Below are 24,095 nucleotides of genomic sequence, written 5' to 3'. Positions count from 1 at the left end.
AACTGAGGTCTGATAATTTAGTGCAAATACACAGATTCTACATTTGAAGAGATGCAAATGTCCTCACCCGTGTTCAGTGGCACACAGAGAGCGCAGGCTCAGATACCACGTGCCCGTCTGTGGGTAGGGTATCCTCAGCTTGGTGATATTTGTGGTGGTGTTAATGGACAGATGAAATCCCGAAACTGATTCTGAAGAGGAAAGAGTACAAACAGATAAAGGACAAGACAAATGCTATCAAATTCCACTATTGGTTATGACTGAACTCACAGTTATTATTGTGAGAGTTCTAACGAAAACTCTAGTAAGTGCAAAGGACTATGTTATGGACCATAAAATAAAATTCATGCAGTAGAAGCAAGTTTACCACATCCAACCTGCGACTATGTGATGCAATTTAGTTGGCATTTGCATACAAATGCTGACATCTTTCTTTATTTCACCTGAATTGTTTCCTAAAAAGGCACTACATTATTTTTAGTGCCATGATTTTGGAACAAAGCCATAGGGAACTTCATGCAATGGTATAAATTCAGAGATGTCTTCATGAACATTATAGCAAATGGCCTTGGCCCAAAGCAATTTAAAAGACGAACAGAAATAAATGTAAACATTCCGTACACTTTGGTTGCCAAACGTTCACATCAAAAAATACAGCAACAGTTTTTTAGGCATTACGAGAGCCATTTTGGTGCATGTATGTTTTACAGTTCATTACCATATATTCAATTCATATTCATTCAACTAGCATATTGATAAACCTATTTAAACTGCTTTTACCTTAAATAATGCTCACAAAACCATAAAAATACTGTATATACAAAAGAAAGGCCACATCAATTAGAATCAAAAATAAAAGTGGACAGGATTATCCCCACAAAGACAAAATAAGTCACTAAAATAATATTAATGAAATATAACATAAAACAGACTATGGCACATAACTGATAAAAAATAAAAATAATTTATTTAACTAAATTATATTGATGTGTCACAGTCACACAGGGATTTCTGGTCACAATCTTTTTATTCTTTGCAATAAATTTACTAATCGATACATTTTTCACTATATATTGTATATTTTCTTTTACCATAGTATTTTAGCACTATTTTTATTCATATTGCAAACTTTTTCACAGAATGGGAGGGTGAAGACATAGTTTAAAGTGTTTTGTCTCAGATATAATAGTAGATTTTCCCACCAGATTCACATGAGACCGACGTGTTGTCATGAAGAGACAGCGGCATCCCATGATTCAGGCAGCCAAAGATCGTAATATTCTCTCCTCTTACTGAAGACTGGAAGAAAAAAAAAAAGAGACAAAGTAATCTGGTTTAAATCCTGTTAAAGATAAGTGAACATCATAGTTAATTAACAAGCCCGTGACACAAAGCAGGTCAAAAGAGGGTTTGGCGGGCAAAGGAGAAGGCTGTGATATAACTGTTCGAGATGTGATAATTTCATAGGAATATCAAAGCAAAAGAGTTTCTTTGTAGCTGAGTGAAAGGCCAATCATCTCCCACCGCGAGCCCCCTATCCACCGACGTCTGGAAATAAAGACGTTTGCCCTTGCCTTTCACCCTGTTCATAAATAATACAGAGAGGCTTGATGAATAAGCGAATCCTAGACATGGAGCAAATTAGTGATCTTTCTCACATACGCAAACTTTGGGGGAGAAAGAGGAAAAATAACACTTTGAAGCGAAGTATCATGTTCTCTGACTAATCAGAGTTGTTAATTACATTTTACGACAGAAAGCAGTTGGACAGCGTATGATATTGTTTAATAATTCAATGACATGTCTTGTTCTTGGTGCCATTTCAACCCCAGTCCTCTGGGGGCTCTAAAAAGTCAATCATCTGGAACTCAAAAAAATAATAGTGCTAAAGTGTCTAAAAGTTTAAAAAATAATACTGCTAAAGTTTCTAAAAGTTTAAAAAATAATGATTTATTTATGTAGCAAAATCAAAGTAAATAGCTTTGTAAATATTTATTGGGGAAGTGCATAATTTTAGTGTCAACAAACGGAATTTAACTTTTAGAAACAGTTTATATAGCTATATATACTTAGAGCGGTACAACAGGGCTAAATGTGCACTGGGGTAAAAGGCGCATTTGACTTTATTCTATTTTAACCACTAGATGGCACAAATATTCAGCTCACAACCACTTGATTTCTGCGCTAATTTGATCTAACATATAATGTTTTGTTTTTTCCCCAAATGTTGTAGATTTATGTAGAAAATGAGAATTGATAACATTTTAAGAAAAAGGTTGAAGAATATATAAAAGAATTTGATAACTAACATGATAATAAATAGCTGGCTGACTTTTCCATTTGTTGACATGACATGGTTAGATTCAGATGGTAAATATCAAGTTGGGTGTCCAGTTTAGAGATAATCACCATATTTATAATGAAACCATCATATTTAAAAAGATTAATCATATCATACAATAAAATTTGTGACCCTGGAGCACAAAACCAGTCATAAGTCGCCTGAGTATATTTGTAGCAATAGCCAACAATACATTGTATGGGTCAAAATTATAGATTATTTTTATTATTATTTCAAAAATCATTAGGATATTAAGTAAAGATCATGTTAAATGAAGATATTTTGTACATTTTCTACCTTAAATTCTTACACTTACAGAATTTTTTTATATATATATATATATATATATATATATATATATATATATATATATATATATATATATATATATATATATATATTAAAAAAAATTCTGTAAGTGTAAGAATTTAAGGTAGAAAATGTACAAAATATCTTCATTTAACATGATCTTTACTTAATATCCTAATGATTTTTGAAATAATAATAAAAATAATCTATAATTTTGACCCATACAATGTATTGTTGGCTATTGCTACAAATATACTCAGGCGACTTATGACTGGTTTTGTGCTCCAGGGTCACAAATTTTATTATATGATATGATTAATCTTTTTAAATATGATGGTTTCATTATAAATATGGTGATTATCTCTAAACTGGACACCCAACTTGATATTTACCATCTGAATCTAACCATGTCATGTCAACAAATGGAAAAGTCAGCCAGCTATTTATTATCATGTTAGTTATCAAATTCTTTTATATATTCTTCAACCTTTTTCTTAAAATGTTATCAATGTTATTTGATTTTTTTGCACCCTCAGATTTCAGATTTTCAAATAGGGCTACCTCGGTCAAATATTGCCCTATCCTAACAAACCATACATCGTTGGAAAGCTTATGTATAAATCTCATTTTCAAAAAATGTACCCTTATGACTGGTTTTCTGGTCCAGGGTCACATATATGCATTTATTACTACTGTAAAGCTATATTAAATTAATATGGGATCTTATCAATGTTTTCATAATCTTTTAATCTTTTACTTTTTAAAATAATTTATGTATTTTTAAAATGTACATATTTTAATGACTGTATATTTATTGACCAAAAAAAAGTATGAGGTGACAATGTGGGCCTTTTCCCCTGTGTGTGAGGTAAAAGGCCCACCTTGCCACATCATACATTTAGGAGATTTTTAAACATACAAACCACTTTAATGATTTATTTTAAATCAAAATCTGTAGCTCCATCAATGTTCAATAAAAACATATATATTTTTTCTGCAATCATACACTATTGGAGTAGCGGAAAGGACATTTTTCTTAGGGTGTGCCTTTAGCCCCATTATATGTTTCTTTAAATGTTTTTAACCCATCTATCTATCTATCTATCTATCTATCTATCTATCTATCTATCTATCTATCTATCTATCTATCTATCTATCTATCTATCTATCTATCTATCTATCTATCTATCTATCTATCTATCTATCTATCTATCTATCTATCTATCTATCTATCTATCTATCTATCTATCTATCTATCTATCTATCTATCTATCTATAACATAAAAAAAGTAAATACATAAATATTATAATGTAAAAATAACCACACCTTAAGAAATCTATACTATTCACATTCATAATATCTAGCAAGCTTTAGTCATCCATCATTGCAAATCTATGGCATTGTCTCTTTCCTGCATAAGGCCTGACAGCTTTACACAATAGACAATAAAAACAAGAGCCGCTGTCTGTGACATATGAATGTCTGCAACCATGTCATCTAAATGAACCAACAGCGTCTCAAACACAGGCTTTTTTCGAGCCAGTGTTTTTAGTAATCAGTACAACAGCAAATGAAATATCCTGGCTTCTCTTTTGCTCGATATTCAGCGTTGAGTGCTTTAAAGTCAATGCTGTGCCAAGCACCTGTGTTGAGCTGGCCTCAGACCAGACCCTAATCAGTGATGTAAGTTTTTAACAATGACGGATGACCAGCTGGGTTCACTCAGGGCAGCTCTTGGCTGTCATTCAAGACAGTTTAAAAATTAACAGCCCACAAAAGTTTCCTTCATGCATTTCATAACTGTACTGACCACAAGATGGTTGACAGATGCGCTGTCAAATGTAAAAGCCACATTTACCGCAGTATTGGCATTCATTAGACAGGGCAACACCTGATCAGTGAAAAGAACTGACTGTGACGGAAGGAGAAGCAATGATGATCAGCATTTGCTGTTAAGAATGAATATTCCACCAATAACTAGGATACAAGTGTCCACCAATAAGGACTAGTGTTGTTCAGTGTAATGTAAAGTCGTTTTATCAGAAGATCAAGATATGACATGTTGAAAAAAGTGATTGTCTATATGAGTCATTAACTCAACAGATTTGCTCAAAATTAGAAATGGAACACTGATTCGTTCAAAAATGTTGATTCATTGAGTAATGAAACACAACTACTGCTTTTTGCTTGCAACAGCTATGATGACTTTGTTTGGGACTATTTTCGTTGGCAGAGAAAAAAAAAGTCAAAGTGAAGGATCTAAGGGTTTTCAATAACAACCTTTGTGTTTTGCTTTAAGAAAGCAACCATACATCGGTGTGGTTTCATTTTCTTTGTTTTTATATTTAATTTCATAATCATTTATAATCAATAGTCATTTATGTACTGTAGTTGTCATTTGAGTTAATTATATTATTATTTGATTTACATAACTTATCATTTAATCATTTTATTTCTGTCATTTTATATTACTTATTTTACATATTTGCACACCAGACAAAACAAGATCCAGCGTCTGGTCTGGGGCTGGATTTGATATTTATGGGGATTCCATCAAATCTAACAAAAGTAACTAATATTGTATCTAAAATGTAAGTTACTCAATATTTAAATTATTTATTGAACTGCATAGAGAAAGTGTCACACACACAATCATTTTCCTAAATATCAGCACATTGCTCTTGTGATAATGCTTAAATATCAATAAAACTAAGTAGCACATTTTATTTTACTGATTCAAACTGAAAGCATTATATGCTGTCAGAGTAAAATGGCTGAATTACATATAATTGAGGATAGCACAGCGATCTTAATAAGTTGAAGAGCAAGTAAGGAAGAATTACACCCAGATGGGAGGAAAATCGAGGTATTTAGATAAAAAAAAAAAAAATGACACTCTGTGCCTCTGCTCTCCTCTAAAGCTGATGGGGTCCAGTTATTTATATCTGTTTCACATCTTTTCATATGACAGTACTCTGAACTTTTTTCAACTTTTCATCTTCAGTCAATGGAGTATAAAAGTGGGCAGTGCCATTAGAATAAGGCTGGGTTCCCAAAGCACTATAAGACATTAGTCGCACATAAGTACTTAATGTCTATGGCAAGTATTCCAAAAGCGTTGTTATCTAAGCAGTGAGTGAAATTTTTTGTAAATTAAAAAGAGCATCTGGCCACTCGTAACCCATTACTTGAACTTCGAAACTTTCCACGTAGTTTATTGGGGAAAATGGACAGAAACGGTACACTATATTAAAGAATAATAATAAAAAAAAACCTTCTAAAGCAATATTTTACTCTGTGCATATTACTCAATAACTTTGCATAGTCCTAATATAATAACCTATTCAGAATAGAGGGAAAATAGTGGGATGATAAATTATTTATAATAGCAATAATAATATTAATAGCAATGTTGTTATTGTTCTTGTTTTTATAATTATTAGTAACATTATTATTATATGAGATATGAAACAGTCCTTATGCATTAAAAAATAAATAACATTATATTTGAGTGTCTGAAATGAGCAAACACATACAGTACAACCTTCAAAATGTCCATATTGTGTGTAATTACACAACATACAATAATGTCTACTTAATCTGTTTAGATATTACTCAAGTATTACTCAAGCCATACTCAAGTTACAATAATCTCCAGAGTATGATTTACAAGATTATCTGTATGTCTAGCAGCAATTGATATTTCCTGTACAGAATACTTAAATTCTATCTTATTCTGTATAATTGTGTATCTATTTCTGCAATATTTTAACCCTGCTAATTTCAAATATGTTATTTTGTTTGTCCTCCTGAGGGTGACATTTTTTGTCTGTCAACCTTTGTTTTCAAAATGTCTTCTGAGGGACCTGGTACATTCACTAGCTGCCTACAGACTTGAAGGATGTAATTACCTCGGGAGCAACGAGCACTTGGTTCCTGCAGAAATCACTTAAGACCTGACGGCAGGTCTGAGTCTGACTTGACCTCAAACTGTCCATGAGAGCCACTCAGAGCAGCCGGAGAGGGGAACAATTCAACACACACACACACATACAGCAGTGGCGTACAGTGGTGTTCTGAAATGAGGAGGCACAGTTTTTGTTTTTTTTGTTTTGTTTTTTTTATAAATTAAATGTAAATTCAGTTTTATATATATAGTGTATATTTTCCTGGTTAAATAAACATAACATAAAAAAGAGAAACCAAATATAATTCTGTTTTGCATTTATTAACTATACTATGTATATAATAATGATATATATTTTTTATTTTTTACATTTATTCCAAAACAATAAATACATAGTTCAGTCATGAAACTCTAGATGGTGCAGGCTGATGAGTCCTTAATGCAAGCTGATGATAATGACAGCATTAACTACTTAGCACAAGCTGATTGGTCAATGTCACTCTGCAGCCAATGAGCTTGTTGCTCATATATTTAAATGGCTGGTTACATTCATATAGCAGTTTGCAGCACGATTCAGGTTCCTCTGAAACCTTCCACCATCCTCAGCTCCACCTGTATATCTGCTATGGGTTATTGATATACAGTTGTGGTCAGAATTATTGGCACCCTTGGTAAATATGATCAAAGATGACTGTAAAAATAAATCTGCATTGTTTATCCTTTTGATCTTTAAATCATAAAATTAGCAAAAATCTAACCTTTCATTGAAGGAAAAGAATTGAAAGTGGGAAAAAAAAAAAAAAAAAAAATTACATTATGAAATAAATGTTTTTCTCCAAAACACATTGGCCACAATTATTGGCACCCTTTTATTCAATACTTTTCGCAACCTCCTTTTGCCAAGATAACAGCTCTGATTCTTCACCTATAATGCCTGATGAGTTTGGACAAGAGACCTGACAAGAGATCAGAGGCCATTCCTTCATACAGAATCTCTCCAGATCCTTCAGATTCCAGCTCCATGTTGGTGCTTATTCTCTTCATTTCACCCACTCATAGGGTTCAGGTCAGGGGACTGGGACAGCCATGGCAGAAGCTTCATTTTGTGCTCAGTGACCCATTTTTGTGGATTTCTAGCAGAAGCGTCAGGTTTTGATTTTTTATCTGTTGGTATTTGATAGAATCCATGAAATAATGCATCTAAACAAGGTGTCCAGGACCTCCAGCAGAAAAATAGGACCACAAAATTAAAGATCCATTAGTATATTTAAATGTGGCATACTTTTTATCCATGTGTGCACCAAACCCATCTGGTGGGTTTGCTGCCAAAAAGCTCTTGTTTTAGTTTCATCTGACCATAGAAGCTGATCCCGTTTGAAGTTCTTGTCTGACAACTGAATATGCTGGAGATTGTTTCTGGATGAGAGCAGAGGACTTTTCTTGAAACACTCCTGAACAACTTGTGGGGATGTAGGTGCTGTTTGATATATATTTTTTAGGCCTTCTGAGACTCAAGACTCAACCAATCTCTGCAATTCGCCAGCTGTGATCCTTGGAGAGTCTTTGTCCACTCAAACTTTCCTCCTCACTGCGCATTAGAAAGATTGAGACACACGTCCTCTTCCAGGCAGATTTTTAACATCTTTAGTTGCTTAGAACTTCTTAATTATTGCCCCAATGGTGGAAATGGGGATTTTAATGCTTTAACTGTTTTTCTTACAGCCACTTTGTATTTTGTGAAGCTCAACAATCTTTTGCTGCACATCAGAACTATATTCTTTGGTTTTACTCATTGTGATGAGTGATTAAGGGAATTTGGCCTTTGTGTTTCCTCATGTTTATTCTCCTGTGGAACAGGAAGTCATGGCTGGACAATTTCATGTTCATGATCACCCTGGTGTGCTAAAAATATTTAAATATGAATGGGAATATACTTCAGGAGATATTTTACTAGTTCTAGGGGTGCCAATAATTGTGGCCAACATGTTTTGAAGAAAAACATTTATTTCATAATGTGATTTTCCCCCCACATTCAATTATTTTCTTTCAATGAAAGGTTAGATTTTTGCTAATTTTATGAATTAAAGATCAAAAGGATAAACAATGCAAGATTTATTTTTAGTCATCTTTGATCATATTTACCAAGGGTGCCAATAATTCTGACCACAACTGTATGCTATTCGTGCAGCAGCACTATGTCTTACTCGCAGCAGCGTATCAGCATATGTATAGGCAGTAGCAAGTTCTGGTACTTGCTCTGCAGCAGCAGCAATAATCAGCAGCACTGTAGCAGATCTATTCCGCCAAGACCAAATACATTAACACTGTCATATCCATTACCATGCCAGAAATCTTATGAGAGTTGTCATGATTGAAGTAAAGGCAGTAACAATTTAAACAATATATTTTATTTGTGAACTGATGTTTAGCTGTTCTTTTAAATAGTCAACTAATTTTCCTCAGTCATCAAGCTCTGTAAACACTGGTCACAAACACGAAGATGTACAGTAACTTTAATTTCCCCAAGCTGATTGCTTACAAACCCTCACATTTATCATGGTTTCAGGCCATTTCAAGTTTGATTTTGACATGACATCAAGAGGTGATGTCTACAGTATATGGCTGAGCTGTCTTTTTAATAATTCTTCCAATTAACATCGATATTTTGTTAATTCAGACCGATTCGCAAACGAGCATGAAAAAAAGAGGTGGGATTTATCGCATGAACCAATATCAAATCATATTTAATCATAGCGCAATGGAGATGTTACCTCCTCTCATGTGACTTTCCCCCATTCATTTTCAATTACCCCCCATCCCCATCAAACCCACAACACGCTTTAGGGGGGTCTTTTAAAACTCAATGGGCTCAGGGGAGGCAAGAGAGGTGCAGACTCCCATTTTACTTTTCCCTGCTGGTGTAGCTGTTGGACATTGTTACTTTAGAAAATCAATACACTTTTTAATGTCACATTTGTAATATTTGCTTTTTATATTTTGTAATATGGATTATTTTCTCATCCAGTTTTTAAGGAGGCACTGGCCCTGTCACACAGATACACAGACTCACCTTCATGAAGGGTAGGCTTCCTCAAACACAACAAACACACGCACGCACTCAAACACACACACACACACACACACACACTTTTCCCATCCTCTGGCCTGTACTGCAGCTCATTAGCTCAACAACCTGGCTCAACTCTCCCCTCTTGGCTTTTTGTCAGGCGTACATGTCTGCTTGAGGACAAACTCGCGAGCTGAAGGGACTCTGTGTGCATGTGTATGTCAGAGAAGCTGCCAAAGCAGTGGGTTAAGCCATTTACAATTAAGCAGGTCTAAAAATTCAGAGAGAGGGTAATTCAACTATTTTTATGCTTTTGCTATTGTATACACTACTGTTCAAATGTATGGGGGCAGTAAGTGACAGAATTTCACATTGATACAAAAAGTTTCAATTAAATATTAAAAAATATATCACAATTTCCACAAAAAATATTAAGCAGCACAAATGTTTTCAACATTGATAATAATAATAATAATAATAATAATAATAATAATAATAATAATAATTGTTTCTTGAGCTCCAAATCAGCATGTTAGATTTCTGAAGGATCTGAAAGACTGGTGACTGCTGAACAGATTTGCCATCATATAAATTACATTTTAAAATACATAAAAAGAGAAAATGGTCATTTTAAACTGTATTTTTGATCACGTAAAGGAAGGCTCAGTGAGCATAAGAGACTTACCACTGACCTCAAATGCTTGAACGGTATAGTGTTTATGTTAGAAACATGAAAAGAGAAAGTAGGCTAGAAAACTCACTCTCTAGCAATGTGATCAAATGCGATGACATTCATAATAAAAATTACAAGTTATAGCCCAAGTGATGTCGTTAATCAAAGATCTATAAATACAACTTAATAAGAGCACTGTCTTGTTTCATCATATTCCTTTTTATCATATGGAAATCTACTAACAGTTCTACTAAATCTTGCTGGTGTAAGAATTTGAGTCTATTCATGAAATTAAAGTCTGAATGTAGCATGTGATTCAAATAGCACATGAGTGACCATATATTAAACATCTTATTGGCTAGAGGCTTGCCATACCATCAGCAGACACACTGCGACTTGGGAAATCTCCATGCAGTGCCTTCAGGCACATCATATCTAAAATCATTATCTCGGCAGTACAGGGCATCAGTGCTATTATATCAGTTTTTAAAATTGAGACATTTCATCAAACGAGCCTGTAATGCAACTTGTGCTTCTGCAGATTTCTTCGGTCCCCTGAGTAATTGTCACTCTCATTTCATTAAAAGACAATTCCTATTTTTGAGATTTTTTCAAAGCTGCCACTCTGCAGTGGATCCTGACATGAGGACAAACCATTATTTCATCATTAGGGGTCGAGCACCAAAGCTGCTATGACATCTATTGTATTCGCTAGCACTCTTATTATTGTTCTCCTGCCCAATGGGAGCCACTAGAACTGTTTAGAGAGCTGTTGTGATATTTGGCTCACTGGAGTGGGCCTGAATAATCTCCAGAGCAAGGGTATTCCACTGTTACTGTAACCCTGTAGTGCCTCAGTTCAAAAATTCACTATTTTTATTCTATATGCATCTTTCAACACCCCCCACCCTTTTCTGATTTCTCTTTTCATTATTTTAATGAACACCTTAAACTAAAAAAAAAAAAAAAAAAAAAAAAAAATCTCCAGCTATAAACTGTCCAATTTTACCTAAAACTCATAAAGATCAGAATTTAAACCATGTATCTCAGCAATGATTTGGTCTGTCCTTGCACTACCATAGTCTACCATATCCAGAAGGTATCTGACCTGTGCAATTTTGTACCTAATGGTAAAAATACATTTTAAAAAAGACAGATATGCTTTTACAGTTCCAAAAATGTTTAATTAAAAATCATTGTTTTGCTCTCTTTAGGGCTTTCACATTGTACTTAACCTCAGGGTATCTGCATTCTAAACTTTTAATTCTGCTTTTAGTTCAGAAGTGGGGATAGAAATGAACAGTGTGAAATGACAGCTTATGAATACTCAGAATTCATTGTTAACCCCGGGTTATCTATTTCAAAAGACATTTTATGAGTTTTGGGTTATGAGAATTCCAACAATACCTCATTTATAAAATTTCCAGCCAATAAATTGCGGCAATTCTTTGTCCTATTAAAATGAACTGTTACAGAACTCCTACCCTCCATGTTCTTAGCGTAGTCTAGGAGCTACTCTTAGAAATTCTCACCAAATTTGGCTTATGACATTAAGACCACTATGATGAAATATAATTGAAAATATTTTTTTGTAAACAAAACCATGCTGTCACTGCAGCAGCTATACTGGGCTATGCTGACTCAGTGTGCTATGTCTCTTTGGGCAGTGTGATGAGGTTGTTAAATATCTGTGCTGGAGGTCAGGAGGCTGTTAGTTTAAATCCCACATGTGGTGACTCATGAAGCATTCTTGTTTCGTTCTTCCCTTTCAGTTATGTGTCGTGGTGAGTGCATGTTTTTTTCTTAATGATGTAGTCGGGAGTGGAAACTCAGGAATCTGAAGGGCATTGTCGTGAATCGAGAACTGATCGGATGGACCCTTTCTAAGAAACCAAGAGAAATAATGCACCTGAGGACGTTTACATCTTGTGTGCCTTTCTGACAGTGCAGTCAAGTTATTTCCCCCCTACTGAGTTCTTTTTTAAAAGATTCTAGGAAAACTCAGTCGGGAACTTCTCCTCCATAATATACTTTGTGCTACAATTCACTTTCCCATTGTCTGCTCTGTCCAACTTTCTGATGACTTGCCCCGGTAGAAACAGGAATGGCTCCTATTAAGCCTGGTGCTCATAAACCTGAGTTACATCAATGGAGCAGACATCCATCATATAGCCGTCTTATCAATATATTTCCCTGATGGCTGCATATGGCTAGAAAACGGAAATCATTTACTTTAAGACCATGGCACCCACGCATGGGGCTAGTCTGTAATATACCACTTTAAAATACCCTGGCCGACCACTAAAATTAAAAATACCACCAATCTTCGTCTACCTTCCAAAGTGCTGATTGGATAAATTGAATCTTCTTTTTCATAATCCAGACTATTTTATTTGAAATGGTGGAGTAGTGAAGAGTAGTCAAGATAAACTAATTTTTTTAAAGGTGCTCTATGTAAGATTTTTACTTTAATAAAGCATAAAAATACCCCGATATGTTTGCAGATATTTAGGAAACATGCTAAGTTCACCTACTTGTTTCTCTGAAAGACAATGCTACAGCCAGATATTCTGCTTTGAAATGTGCGTTCCATGTCGGAATGTCTGTCTTTGTTTTGGTCTGTGCAAAGCCGTGTGCTGCCAGTTTATCCAATAGTAATTTGTAGGGGTGTGACCGGAGACTAAACTGTGACGAGATTTCTCGTTGAGGCGAAAAGTAGTCTCGTGATGTTGCCATGATAGAGTGGTTAGGATGATTAGGAAAGAATATGCCACCGCTACGTTTACATTACACCTCCACTGCCGTTTTGATTTGTATTTAAATAAAAAACATTTAATTCATTTGGATAACGGACGCCGCCGCTCCATATTTACAGAGTTACGCACGATCGCTGAAAGTGAAAGTAAACAGGAGCGCGCATTCAAACGCGATCTCAATACCCCGCATTTTGAAAGCGGCTCCCTGATGAATACAAATATCTCTCAATATGAAAGCTATCTTAGGCTGGGCAGTGTAGTTGTAACCATCTCTCAGCTCTGTATCAAAGAAAAATGTGGTCTTATTTGCACTTTGAATATTGTGAGAGTGTGATTATGGTTGCACTTATTGTAAAGTGTTACCATGAAAATGAATAACAGTTTTCTCTTAATCTTATTAAGCACAAACAATAAGGTTTCATTTGTTAACATTAGTTAATGCACAGTAAACTATGAACTAACAATGAATGACTATTTTTATTAACTAACATAAACAAAGATTAATAAAAACTGTAGCAAATATATTGCTCATTGTTAGTTTATGTTGGTTAATACATGAATGTTTATAAATGAGACCTTATTGTAAAGTGTTAACATTTTTATTTATACTGTTTTATTTCTATGATCAGTTTGTGGAAAGGAGTTCAGTTAGGAGGTCAAAAGTTGTAGAAGCCCATAAATCATGTACAGTAAGGTCTGAAGAGACTGAAATCATACAGAAGAGAAGTCAGTCAGTTGAGTTAGTAGCAAAACCTTTTACAGTACTTGAGTATTGTTGTCTTTTACTGCATATGATAATTCATACTCAGAAAGTAGAACTGAAATGACATTAATTACAAGATGATTAGTTAAAACATTTCAAATACACCTGCAGAATATTTTTTCTAGTCATGATTTCACCATTGAGGATTTCTTAAAAATAGTGTGTAAAAATCTTGTCTCGTCTCGTGAACTCAATCTCGAGTCTCGTCTCGTCTCGTGAGATACCCGTCTCGTCACACCCCTAGTATTTCTACATCACAGGTTGCCAGCTGGTGGAAAACAAGCGCGTATTGCAACCGTGGAAACCAGCAAACAAACTGGGTCAGAGAATCGCAGATTCTACCTGACCTAAAAAGCATTTGAATCCATCTAAATATCTCTGAACAACAGCATATTAAAACAGATAAATTAACTCATCAGCTCGCAGTGTGTAAGTCTCCTCAGCTTTCATTGTCAATTGCGCTCCCTATTGTTGCTGGCAACCCGCGTCTTTGAACGAGGGGGCGGGGCAAACAATATTTTGAATTTGGACTGCAGTACCTTTTTTGAACACTGGGTGTCATTATTACATAGAGCCCCTTTAATTATTATTTTTAGTTAACTGGACTTTAACAATCAACAATAGACTGAAATTTGTCTGATGTAAAGTTCCTGACCTGAAAGTTAAAGGAATATTCTGGATTCAGTTAAGGTCAGTCGACAGTATTTGTGGCTTTATGTTGATTACCATGAAAATCTATTAAATATATATTGAGGCACCTACTGGCTACTTACAGCACAAAGGAAATGAATGGGCCCAATCCATAAATGTTAAAATACTTTCAATTACTACTTTTAACATTTATTAATACCTTTAACATGGTGTGTGATTTAAAAAAAAAAAAAAAAGAAATTCAATCTTTTATTCAGCAAGTTCATTAAATTGATCAAAGCGGCAGTAAAGACTTTTACAAAAGATGTCCACTTTAAATAAATGCTGTAACTTTCTATTCATCAAAGAATCCTGAAGTGTATCATGGATCCATACAAAATATTAAGTATTAAATTATCTGAGCACCAAATTGTCACATGTAATCTGTTTTGGTTCTGTTCCCGTTTTGCCTATTAAGTATTAAATTATCTGAGCACCAAATTGTCACATGTAATCTGTTTTGGTTCTGTTCCCGTTTTGCCTGCCTGATTTGCTAGTTAGTTTCCATGGTTCCTAATTAGTTAACACCTTTTCTCTTTCAGTCAATCATCCCCATTGTATTTAAGCCCTCAGTTTCCAGTGTTCCAAAGTCCAGTCTCATCTATTTTAAATGGTTGTGTTTATTCTCCAGTGATCTCCTGAGTTTTAGTTAGTGAATTATAATAAACACTATTTTGTTTTTCTACTCCTTTGTCATGCGATTCACAACCACAAGCCTGACACAAATCAACATATTAGAATGATTTCTGAAGGATTATATGACACTGAAGCCTGGAGTAATGGCTGCTGAAAAGCTTCAGGGTATGTATTCCAGAAAGCAGGTTATGTGACATACCTGGGTATGTTTAAGAGTTAGTAAGTGGATAACCTCAACTTTCGTTTTATACTATATTATAAAGCACTATTATAAAGCAGTAATGTTTAAATGTTTAGCTTATTTTTTTCTCTAATATATGTATTTTATTTATCATCTCACACATAGATCTGTTTTTTTCCTTTTTATAACAGGACCTTAATGCTATAATTTCTATAATAAAACACGTATGTGATATATTATTAAATAATTATCATCAAACTAAATAATTCTTATTCTCAGTCAATAAAGATTACTTATTAAATGAAAAGATTGAAAAAAATGATTGACAACCACCAAATAGGTGCCAATGTGCACTAAGTAGGTTATGTAAATGGCCATTAAAGGGTTAGTTCACCCAAAAATGAAAATTCTGTCATTTATTACTCACCCTCATGCCGTTCCACACCCGTAAGACCTTCATTAATCTTCGGAACGCAAACTGAGATATTTTTGTTGAAATCCAATGGCTCCGTGAGGCCTGCATAGGGAGCAATGACATTTCTTCTCTCAAGATCCATTAATGTACTAAAAACATATTTAAATCGGTTCATGTTTTTGGTGTGCCAAAAAAGACAAAATAACGACTTATTTAGTAATGGCCGATTTCAAAACACTGCTTCAGGAAGCTTCGGAGCATTATGAATCAGCGCTTCAGAGCGCCAAAGTCACGTGATTTCAGCAGTTTGTCGGTTTGACACACGATCTGAATCATGATTCGACACAGAAGAATCATAACACTCTGAAACTTCCTGAAGCAGTGTTTTGAAATCGGCCATCACTATATAAGTCGTTATTTTGTCTTTTTTGTCGCTTTATAATAAAATTGAACCACTGTGCTCACATGAACTGATTTAAATATGTTTTTAGTACCTTTATGGATCTTGAGAGAGGAAATGTCATTGCTGACTATGCAGGCCTCACAGAGCCATCGGATTTCAACAAAAATATCTCAATTTGCATTCCGAAGATGGACGAAGGTCTTACGGGTGTGTAACGGCCTGAGGGTGAGTAATAAATGACATTATTTTCATTTTTGGGTGAACTAACCCTTTAAACAAAATAAGTGTCACCATTATGTTCCATTAGTTTCTACTTTCAAGGACCTTGTTTTCATTTGTCACATTGTACAAACGTTGTACCCTTGCCTTCATTCCCTGTTCGATCACCATTGCGTTAAGTTGTGTCAACCTGTACCTGTCTGTCTGCTTAGAGTATTATTATTAAAGTTGGAATGTTTTGAACTTGATCCATCTGTCTTCGTCTTCCTGTTTAAACACAAGTGTGACAAGAAGGAGGAGGAAGTAGAATGGCATACTTTTTCTTAGTGTCTGTTTCCATGGTGAATCACCGATTCGTCGCTCTGTTGAGGATGTCTTGTGTGTTAACCGGGAACATACTCTGGGTTGGCTGAACTTACCTACCGGATGTGTTTTTTGGAACCAGCATACCTTGAGTAAGCAAGGTTTGGGTTAATCTACAGAGAGTTTGGGGTATATGTGACGTTAAGTTAACCTTGCTTTCTGGAATACCCCCCAGCTTTGACATCACAGGAATAAATTACATTTTAAAATATAGGAAAATAGAAAACACATTTCAAATTGCAATAATATTTCAATAATATTTATGTTTTTACTCTATAAATCCAGCCTTGGTGAGCATAAGATACATCTTAAAAAGATGTTTTTTGTAGTAATGAACAAATGCTCAACAGAGGTCAACAAAGCTTTACTTGTATTGCACCCAGAATATTACTTCAAGAGAGTAAAGATATACATTATCAGCCTCTGTTTAGTTGTTTGATCTTAAATTTTGAACAAGTCAAAGTATATGCCACGTATTATACTCTCAGAGACTGAATGTTTTATCAGAATCACCTACTCTGGGGCCATTATGCGATGACTCTTCACACCAATGCAGCCGCAGACATTTAAGCTGTCAAGAAACCTGTTACCAAGTTTCATCACCAGCTATCATCCCCTCCCTCCTCAGCAATACAGTCATAACCGCTCAGCCATCTCACAACATTCACTCTCACTGCCAAACATAACACTTTTCAGATGCTGAAAGCCTCATATGTGGCTTTTTAAAGTAACCTTTGCCACCCGAGAGCTCATTCTTCTCTCCTTTTCCTGTTCAGTGCCATTCAAGGAAACATCCATTTAATGCAGCAATAAAATCTGAGAGAGCTGTGGCCTTCAATGCACTTTAATGTTTCACTGGAGGCATGACATATCAACTAATCAATAGGTCCATGTTCATCTTCTGTTTCTTTAGAGGTGTGGACTTGGCATAGAAACCTATAAGGAGTTTTTGGTGATACACAAATGGAGGCAAATGCACAACAACTAAAAGCCAACACTTTTCACCAAGCACCTGAGATGACAAAAAAGCATGCTGACATTTGCAACCAACCCCCTTTTAGTTTTACACCTCTCATGCTGTGAGAACAGGCTGACACTTGATAACATTTGATATTAATCAGGCTACGGTGAAATGAGTCTCTACCACCCACAAGAATTTAGCTGAAGAGCTTCTGAGTCATAACCTCGAGTCAGTTAAATGCCATATGGAGTTTCAGAAGAAATGTAAAGATATGAATTATTCATAATCCTTCAAACACCTTAGAAGTGCCTGTGTGACTCCATCAAAGGTATTTGGGTACCCAGTCCCAGTGGGTATTTCACCGACCATCTGATGTTTCCAGCAGATGGAAGAACATTTCAGAATGAAGAACATCTCAGAATTCACAGAATGAAGGCAAGGATCCATAGTATTACTTTTGGTACTGAAATTACTGAAGCTGAAACTAACAAAATGTGACCCGTCACGGAAACCAGGGATACAAGTCGGCAGCACAACTATTGAGCAAATTGAGAAAGAAGCGTTTTTTTTTTTTTTTCTTCAAAATTGGTGATTTTCGTTTTTTGCAGAATCTGTTAGTTGAGATCATGAAGAAGCATCTCCGTGTTTTAGACAGCAGTATTGGTTTATTTAAAAGCGTACATTTTGAGGTTGAAATCGGCTTGTTTTTCATCTCGCAGTAGGGGCGTGTAATTGTCTGTTTGTATTTCCATACTGGAATCGGATACGCCGGCTTTTGTTTCTTTTGTAATTGCTGCCGCCCTCCAAGGGAAGCGTGGCTACTTATTTATGCAGCGCTCAAAATTTAATGAAGATGGACGCCGCAAAGAATATCGCAGACGAGCTGAACCATGGCCGTTACACCGAAAATGTTTTGAAGTACAACATACGGCTGGATTCTTTAGCTGCGGAAAAAGAGTGGCAGGACATGCGAATTATTGGACATTTAGAGGCAAACAGACGCATAGTGCAAACTTCGGAGATGGTTACATCCACAAAGAAGACCCTGACAAAGAAAAAGTGTGCCCGAACAACTTATTTCATTGGAGGCAACAAGATCTTTTCTGTTCCTTATGGGGTGAGTTTCCATAAACATCAAAGTTTGTCATTTTGTGTTCATTCTAAGAACACGTAGGCTACACGTTATCTCATGTGTCTATTGTTATTAGCTAGCTCAGGACTATCGTTTTAATTGTAATCGTTAGCATCGTATCACTTGCCAAAAACCCCCATTACTATAATTGGCTTTTAGATGGTAATGTTAGCATGTTCATTTGAATAACGCTTCAACTGCTTGAATTGACTGAATGACTTAGCTCATGTAAACCTTACTATTCTTGAATTGAATGTGACGCTAATAATTTTAGCCAATTACTACTCTTTAACAAGGATTTACTAATGCAATAGTAAATGTATCAGATTAAATTCCTACATAAGTAAAAGTATAAAGTATCCGTAGCTGTAAAATGTGCTTTATAAGTCAAAAGTAAAAGTATTGAAGAGTTTAATGTACAGGATTTTTTTAATCCTTTGACTCAAACCAGGTCTAACCACTAACTGAGGTCTAAACCAGGACTATACGGTTATCACAGAATCCTGTTCAAAAAGTTATAATGTCAAAAAAGATAAATTACGGACATTTACAATGCACATTATCCTTTATTATTAATAGTATGCGGTCTGATTTTCCTGTTGCGTCTGTCATTGCTATGCAACCATGCAGCTTTACAGGGGGTATGGCTTATCTAAATGAGATGTAAATGAGCCCTATTGACACTCCCAGCAGGTGAGAACAGGTGAGAACTGCAAAATCTTTAGGTCATTTTCTGCCCTTTGAGCTTTTTTGAGTGCCTACCTTCAAATGGCCACAACTTCTCCAAATATTATCAGATTTCCATGTGTTACACATCGTTGGAAAGCTTGGAGACTACACTTTCAGAATCTGTGAATAACTCAAAATGCCCCGACTTGTGTCCCTACTTTCCGTGACTGGTCACAAATGTTCTACAACTGAAGTGTACTGAGATGTTTCAGTATGATGTTAGTGATAATGGTAAAAATTGATGTTAATGAAAAAGAAAGATTTAGGACAATAAATAATAAATAAAGCAAAAGCTCTGCTATTCTGCCATTTTGAGTGGAGCTATCATGCTTTTTTGATGGATTTTAGGCTAGTATGTGTAATACACTCACAGATTAAAGGGTATTACAGATTACGAATGCATTCGCTCTGCCAAGAAACATGGTGGCTGGAACAAGGTAATCCATTCTAACATGAAGTAGATATTTCAGAAGGGAAAATAAAAATAATATTGCTATTTGAAAGTTTACATCCAGGTAAAAAAAAAAATGAACAAATTAAGAATGTAAAAGAGTGTATGCACAGTATTCCTGTAGCTCAAATGGTGCTGGCAATGCCAAGGTTCGATTCCCTGGGAATGCATGAACTAATTAAATGAAATCTAATATGCTTTGGATAAAATCATCTGCCAAATGCATAAATGTAAAATGTTAGTTAATAGCTACAGCATACATGAGTCTAACACTGCTTTGTGTTTCCAGTTTTACAGGGGTGGTTCAATGTGATTTCACTTTTTTAACTTTAGTTAGTATGTAATGTTACTGCTTGAGCATAAACAGTATCTGCAAAGTTACAGCGCTGAAAGTTCAATGCAAACAGAGTAGGGGTGTAACGGTACACAAAACTCACGGTTCGGTACGTACCTCGGTTTTGAAGTCACGGTTCGGTACAGTTTTCGGTACAGCAGGTGGAGAGAAAACTAAACATAAAATTGCTTTTTTTTATTATTAAACAGAGGTTTACTGAACAAATTGTGTTTTTGTCTTTAAATATATTAAATTAAATTAAAACTAAAAGTTTCTTAAGGATAAAAAAAAAAAGATCTCTGCTAATGCTATAAACTATGTAGCGAGTCTTAACTTGAAAGAAGCCCAAACTATTAGCCTAAACTCAATTGCTTTTTATTTTTAGATAAAATTATCAACACTCAAATAACAAATTGTATGCAAACCTGTAAGCTGCACCTAAGGCAGTTTTTGCATTAACTTCTAAATGTTTTTACTCCAATTCGTTGTTGAAATCTAATCATTTCTACACAGTGGCTGTTATTTTAACATCAGATTTATTTAAACATACATTAAATAGCCTAATCAGGATATCACTAAAGGATTAAGTAAAATAATGAATATATTGGCTAATACAGTGCATATATTAAGCGAAAGAGTTCATTTCTCTAGCGAACTAACAAGCTGTGAACACTGAATGGCTTTTCTGAGGTAAATGCATCATGACATATTGTTGAATAGGACGCTTTCATTGATGTCTTTCCACCGTTGAAACACTGAATGAGCGATTACATGAGATATGACCGTTTCAGTAAGTTGTACTGAATCTTGCAACATACCTTCAGATGTTCTTTCATGTTTATTCTGTAACTAGTATTAAGGAGGAAGAGATGAACACACTCACTTGCGCTCCGCGCTCGCGCTGCCGGTTGAACTGAGGCGCCTGTACAGTGATCTTTCACCCCACATCAAAGCACGTCAAAATGGCATTTTCTGTTTAAACTTCATGATTTCGTGGACAGAATTTGAAGGATGACACTTTGTTTCTTATCGAAAGTAACAAAACGCAGAGCTTATTGCGGTTATTGGTGGTGAATATTGGTTGCAATGTAATGCTTCGGTACACACGTGCACCGTACCGACAGCCCTGTACCGAAACGGTTCGGTACAAATACGTGTACCGTTACACCCCTAAAACAGAGATATTGCCTTTTAGGGCTGGTCGATTATGGCCTAAAATCAAAACCTTGATTAATTGAACATTTTACCTCAATTACGATTAATGAACGATTATTTTGTTTCTTTTTTCTTTTTTTTTGCCCTCTTAGTTCACGGAGAAGGTTTATACAGTAAATATGATTGACTATTAAAGGTGAGATATTTTTTTTCTTTTGAAAGAGTGATCAGACATAACAGCTCACTTTCAGCTGTTATTTTATCTGTTGTTCGTAACATTTCTTACAGATTTCTGCTCGTTGTAAATCAGATAAAGATAATTTAGCACAGTACTGGACAGCGCTGACAACTAGTTTCTGTGTTCCACTCAGTGCGCGCGATCTTCACGTTTTGCGCAGCTGCTGTTTGTATGAGTGTTCGTGCCACAATGCAGTTGTGCGAGCACGGTATCTCGGAATAATATACATCCAATCGTCTAAAATCGCTTGAATGTCCAAACTGGTAAACCTTAAAACAAATACAACTGACAAAGATTAGTGAAGACGCAAGGCTCACCGCTCGCGTGTCATGTGTTGAACCGGCGTTCACCTCCGTGTTGCTTTTATGCCACTGACTGGACGGGGCGGAGTCACTACACGCGTGCTACACACACGGTAGTAAGTTTTAAAGGGGGAAGTATTAACAGGATTATGGGAAACATGGGAAAATTACGTCAGTTAGAGATTCTGAATTTCGGTTTTGATTACTTTTCGATTAATCGTTCAGCCCTATTGCCTTTAAGGAATGCTCTGTTTAAGGACTACAACAGACGGCTGGTAGGGACTACAACAAGCTTCTTCCCGGGTTGGTGACATCACTAACCCTAAAATGTACATAAACCCTGCCCCTGAGAACATGCAACGTTCAGAAGCGTACCATTGCATTCAAAATGTTGTCACTTCTTCTTGAGTGTCTCCATCATTGTCCGACTTCGTTTTGAACATAAGAGGCTGAAGAGTTTCTGACATTTTCAGTGAGTCTGCGAGAGGTAATGTGAAGCGCTACACAAGCTCCTGAAACTCCGCCCCCTTTTGAGAGCAGCAGCTCATTTGCATTTAAAGGGACACACAATAACAGCTCACCCTCAAAAAGTGACAAATCTAACATGCTATAAATAATTATCTGTAGGGTATTTTGAGCTAAAACTTCACATACACACTCTGGAGACAAAAATGGCATTATACCACCTTTTTAAAGAATATCTAAAGTATGATATTTTACAATTAAAATTTGTGGCATACATATGTTCCCTATATATATATATATATATATATATATAAGATTGTTTTTATCATTTAAATTTTCATACTAGATAGCAACAACTCCTTTGGGAAGATTTATACCATGTCAACTCACCACATTGAGTTTGAGCTCCATGTTGAGGACACCTCCACTATCCAGCACTGGCATTAGGTTGATGGCAAATATCGCTGCCCGGTCTGGAGGGATGGAGATGTTGGGTCCAAAGAAGATGTAAAAATGAACTGAAAATGTGTCCAGTTCATTTCGCAGCGTTGGCCTGATGGGCCAGCATTTATTTGTGTCGGCCGTGGGTGCTAAGTAAGTGATGCTGTCTTCAGCGTTCAAAAGAGATCCTTGATCCGAACCGTTCTGGGGCACGTTAGGCAGGCTGGCAGCAGGCAGGGTCTCTGACAGAGAGAAACCCATCGCAGTGCCAAATGACTGGGGCATGTTCATAGCTGAGGAGCCCTTGGAGACACTGGGCTTGGAACAGTCTGCAGAGAAAAGATCAAAGGAGAGGTTTAAAATTGGGACGGCGCACGTTTTCCGCTGAGGAACTTGAAGGTGAAGCTAGTTACGAGAGATATGAAATAAGAATGAAATAAAGATGTCTTGAACTCTGACGAATCTCTTGACTGAAGCTGACAGCTCAAACTCTCCACTCAGGTTACTCTGAGGCTAAAAGCATCTTCCTGTCATTCCCGTCTCTTTGTGCTAGATCTAACTAGCATTTCAGCGGAGACATACTTTTTTTTTTTCCCAGTTTCATGCATATGCTTAGATGTGTGCATCAAGATGACAGGACAAATGACTGCTGAAAGTGTCTATGTAGTATGAAATGATCTAAGTGGGGTGTGTGTTGTGTTTCATATACTGCAGGACCACAGAACGACCAAGGGAGCTGCTCGTTTCATCATATTTCCTTTTATATGTCTCTCAGCTCTATGCAACTTTAAAGCCACACACACACACATACATACACACAAAAAAAGCACTTCAAAACCCTTGTATTTGGAGTTTCAAGTCTTCATTCAAAAGGTGACACACTCTTTGCATCACAAAAACAGTGTGTCCCAAAACACATAAAAACGAGGTCATGATTGTTCTCAACATCTTTTAATTGCGCGCTTTGTCATAACATGGTACTTTGTGAATTAGACGGGATTACAGAACACATTTTTATTAAATGTAAATTTGCAAAGCAATGCTGCAGAAATGAGATAGCTAATTGGCAGTGATGAGGACAATAAGGAAATTCTCCACACATCTCATTGTTTCCTGATTGCCTCAGGGTGTGAATGTTCAGTTATGCTACTGAGGACTCAGGA

The 24,095-nt window shown here is 35.8% G+C and overlaps 1 protein-coding gene across 1 annotated transcript in view; it reads right to left on the bottom strand.

The window, feature by feature from the left end:
* tmem8b (transmembrane protein 8B) overlaps window positions 1–24,095 on the bottom strand; it is a 130,841-nt gene that overhangs the window by 23,442 nt on the left and 83,304 nt on the right. The window contains exons 6-8 of the mRNA XM_067408247.1: window positions 22,882–23,261; window positions 1,203–1,299; window positions 68–191 (exon numbers count right to left, since the gene is read on the bottom strand). Coding sequence (XP_067264348.1) covers window positions 68–191; window positions 1,203–1,299; window positions 22,882–23,261 — 601 coding nt within the window. The remainder of the gene's footprint in view (window positions 1–67; window positions 192–1,202; window positions 1,300–22,881; window positions 23,262–24,095) is intronic.

This window comes from Chanodichthys erythropterus, chromosome 13, assembly GCF_024489055.1.
Source record: "Chanodichthys erythropterus isolate Z2021 chromosome 13, ASM2448905v1, whole genome shotgun sequence".
NCBI lineage: Eukaryota > Metazoa > Chordata > Actinopteri > Cypriniformes > Xenocyprididae > Chanodichthys > Chanodichthys erythropterus.
This window is presented reverse-complemented; position numbering and strand designations above follow the sequence as displayed.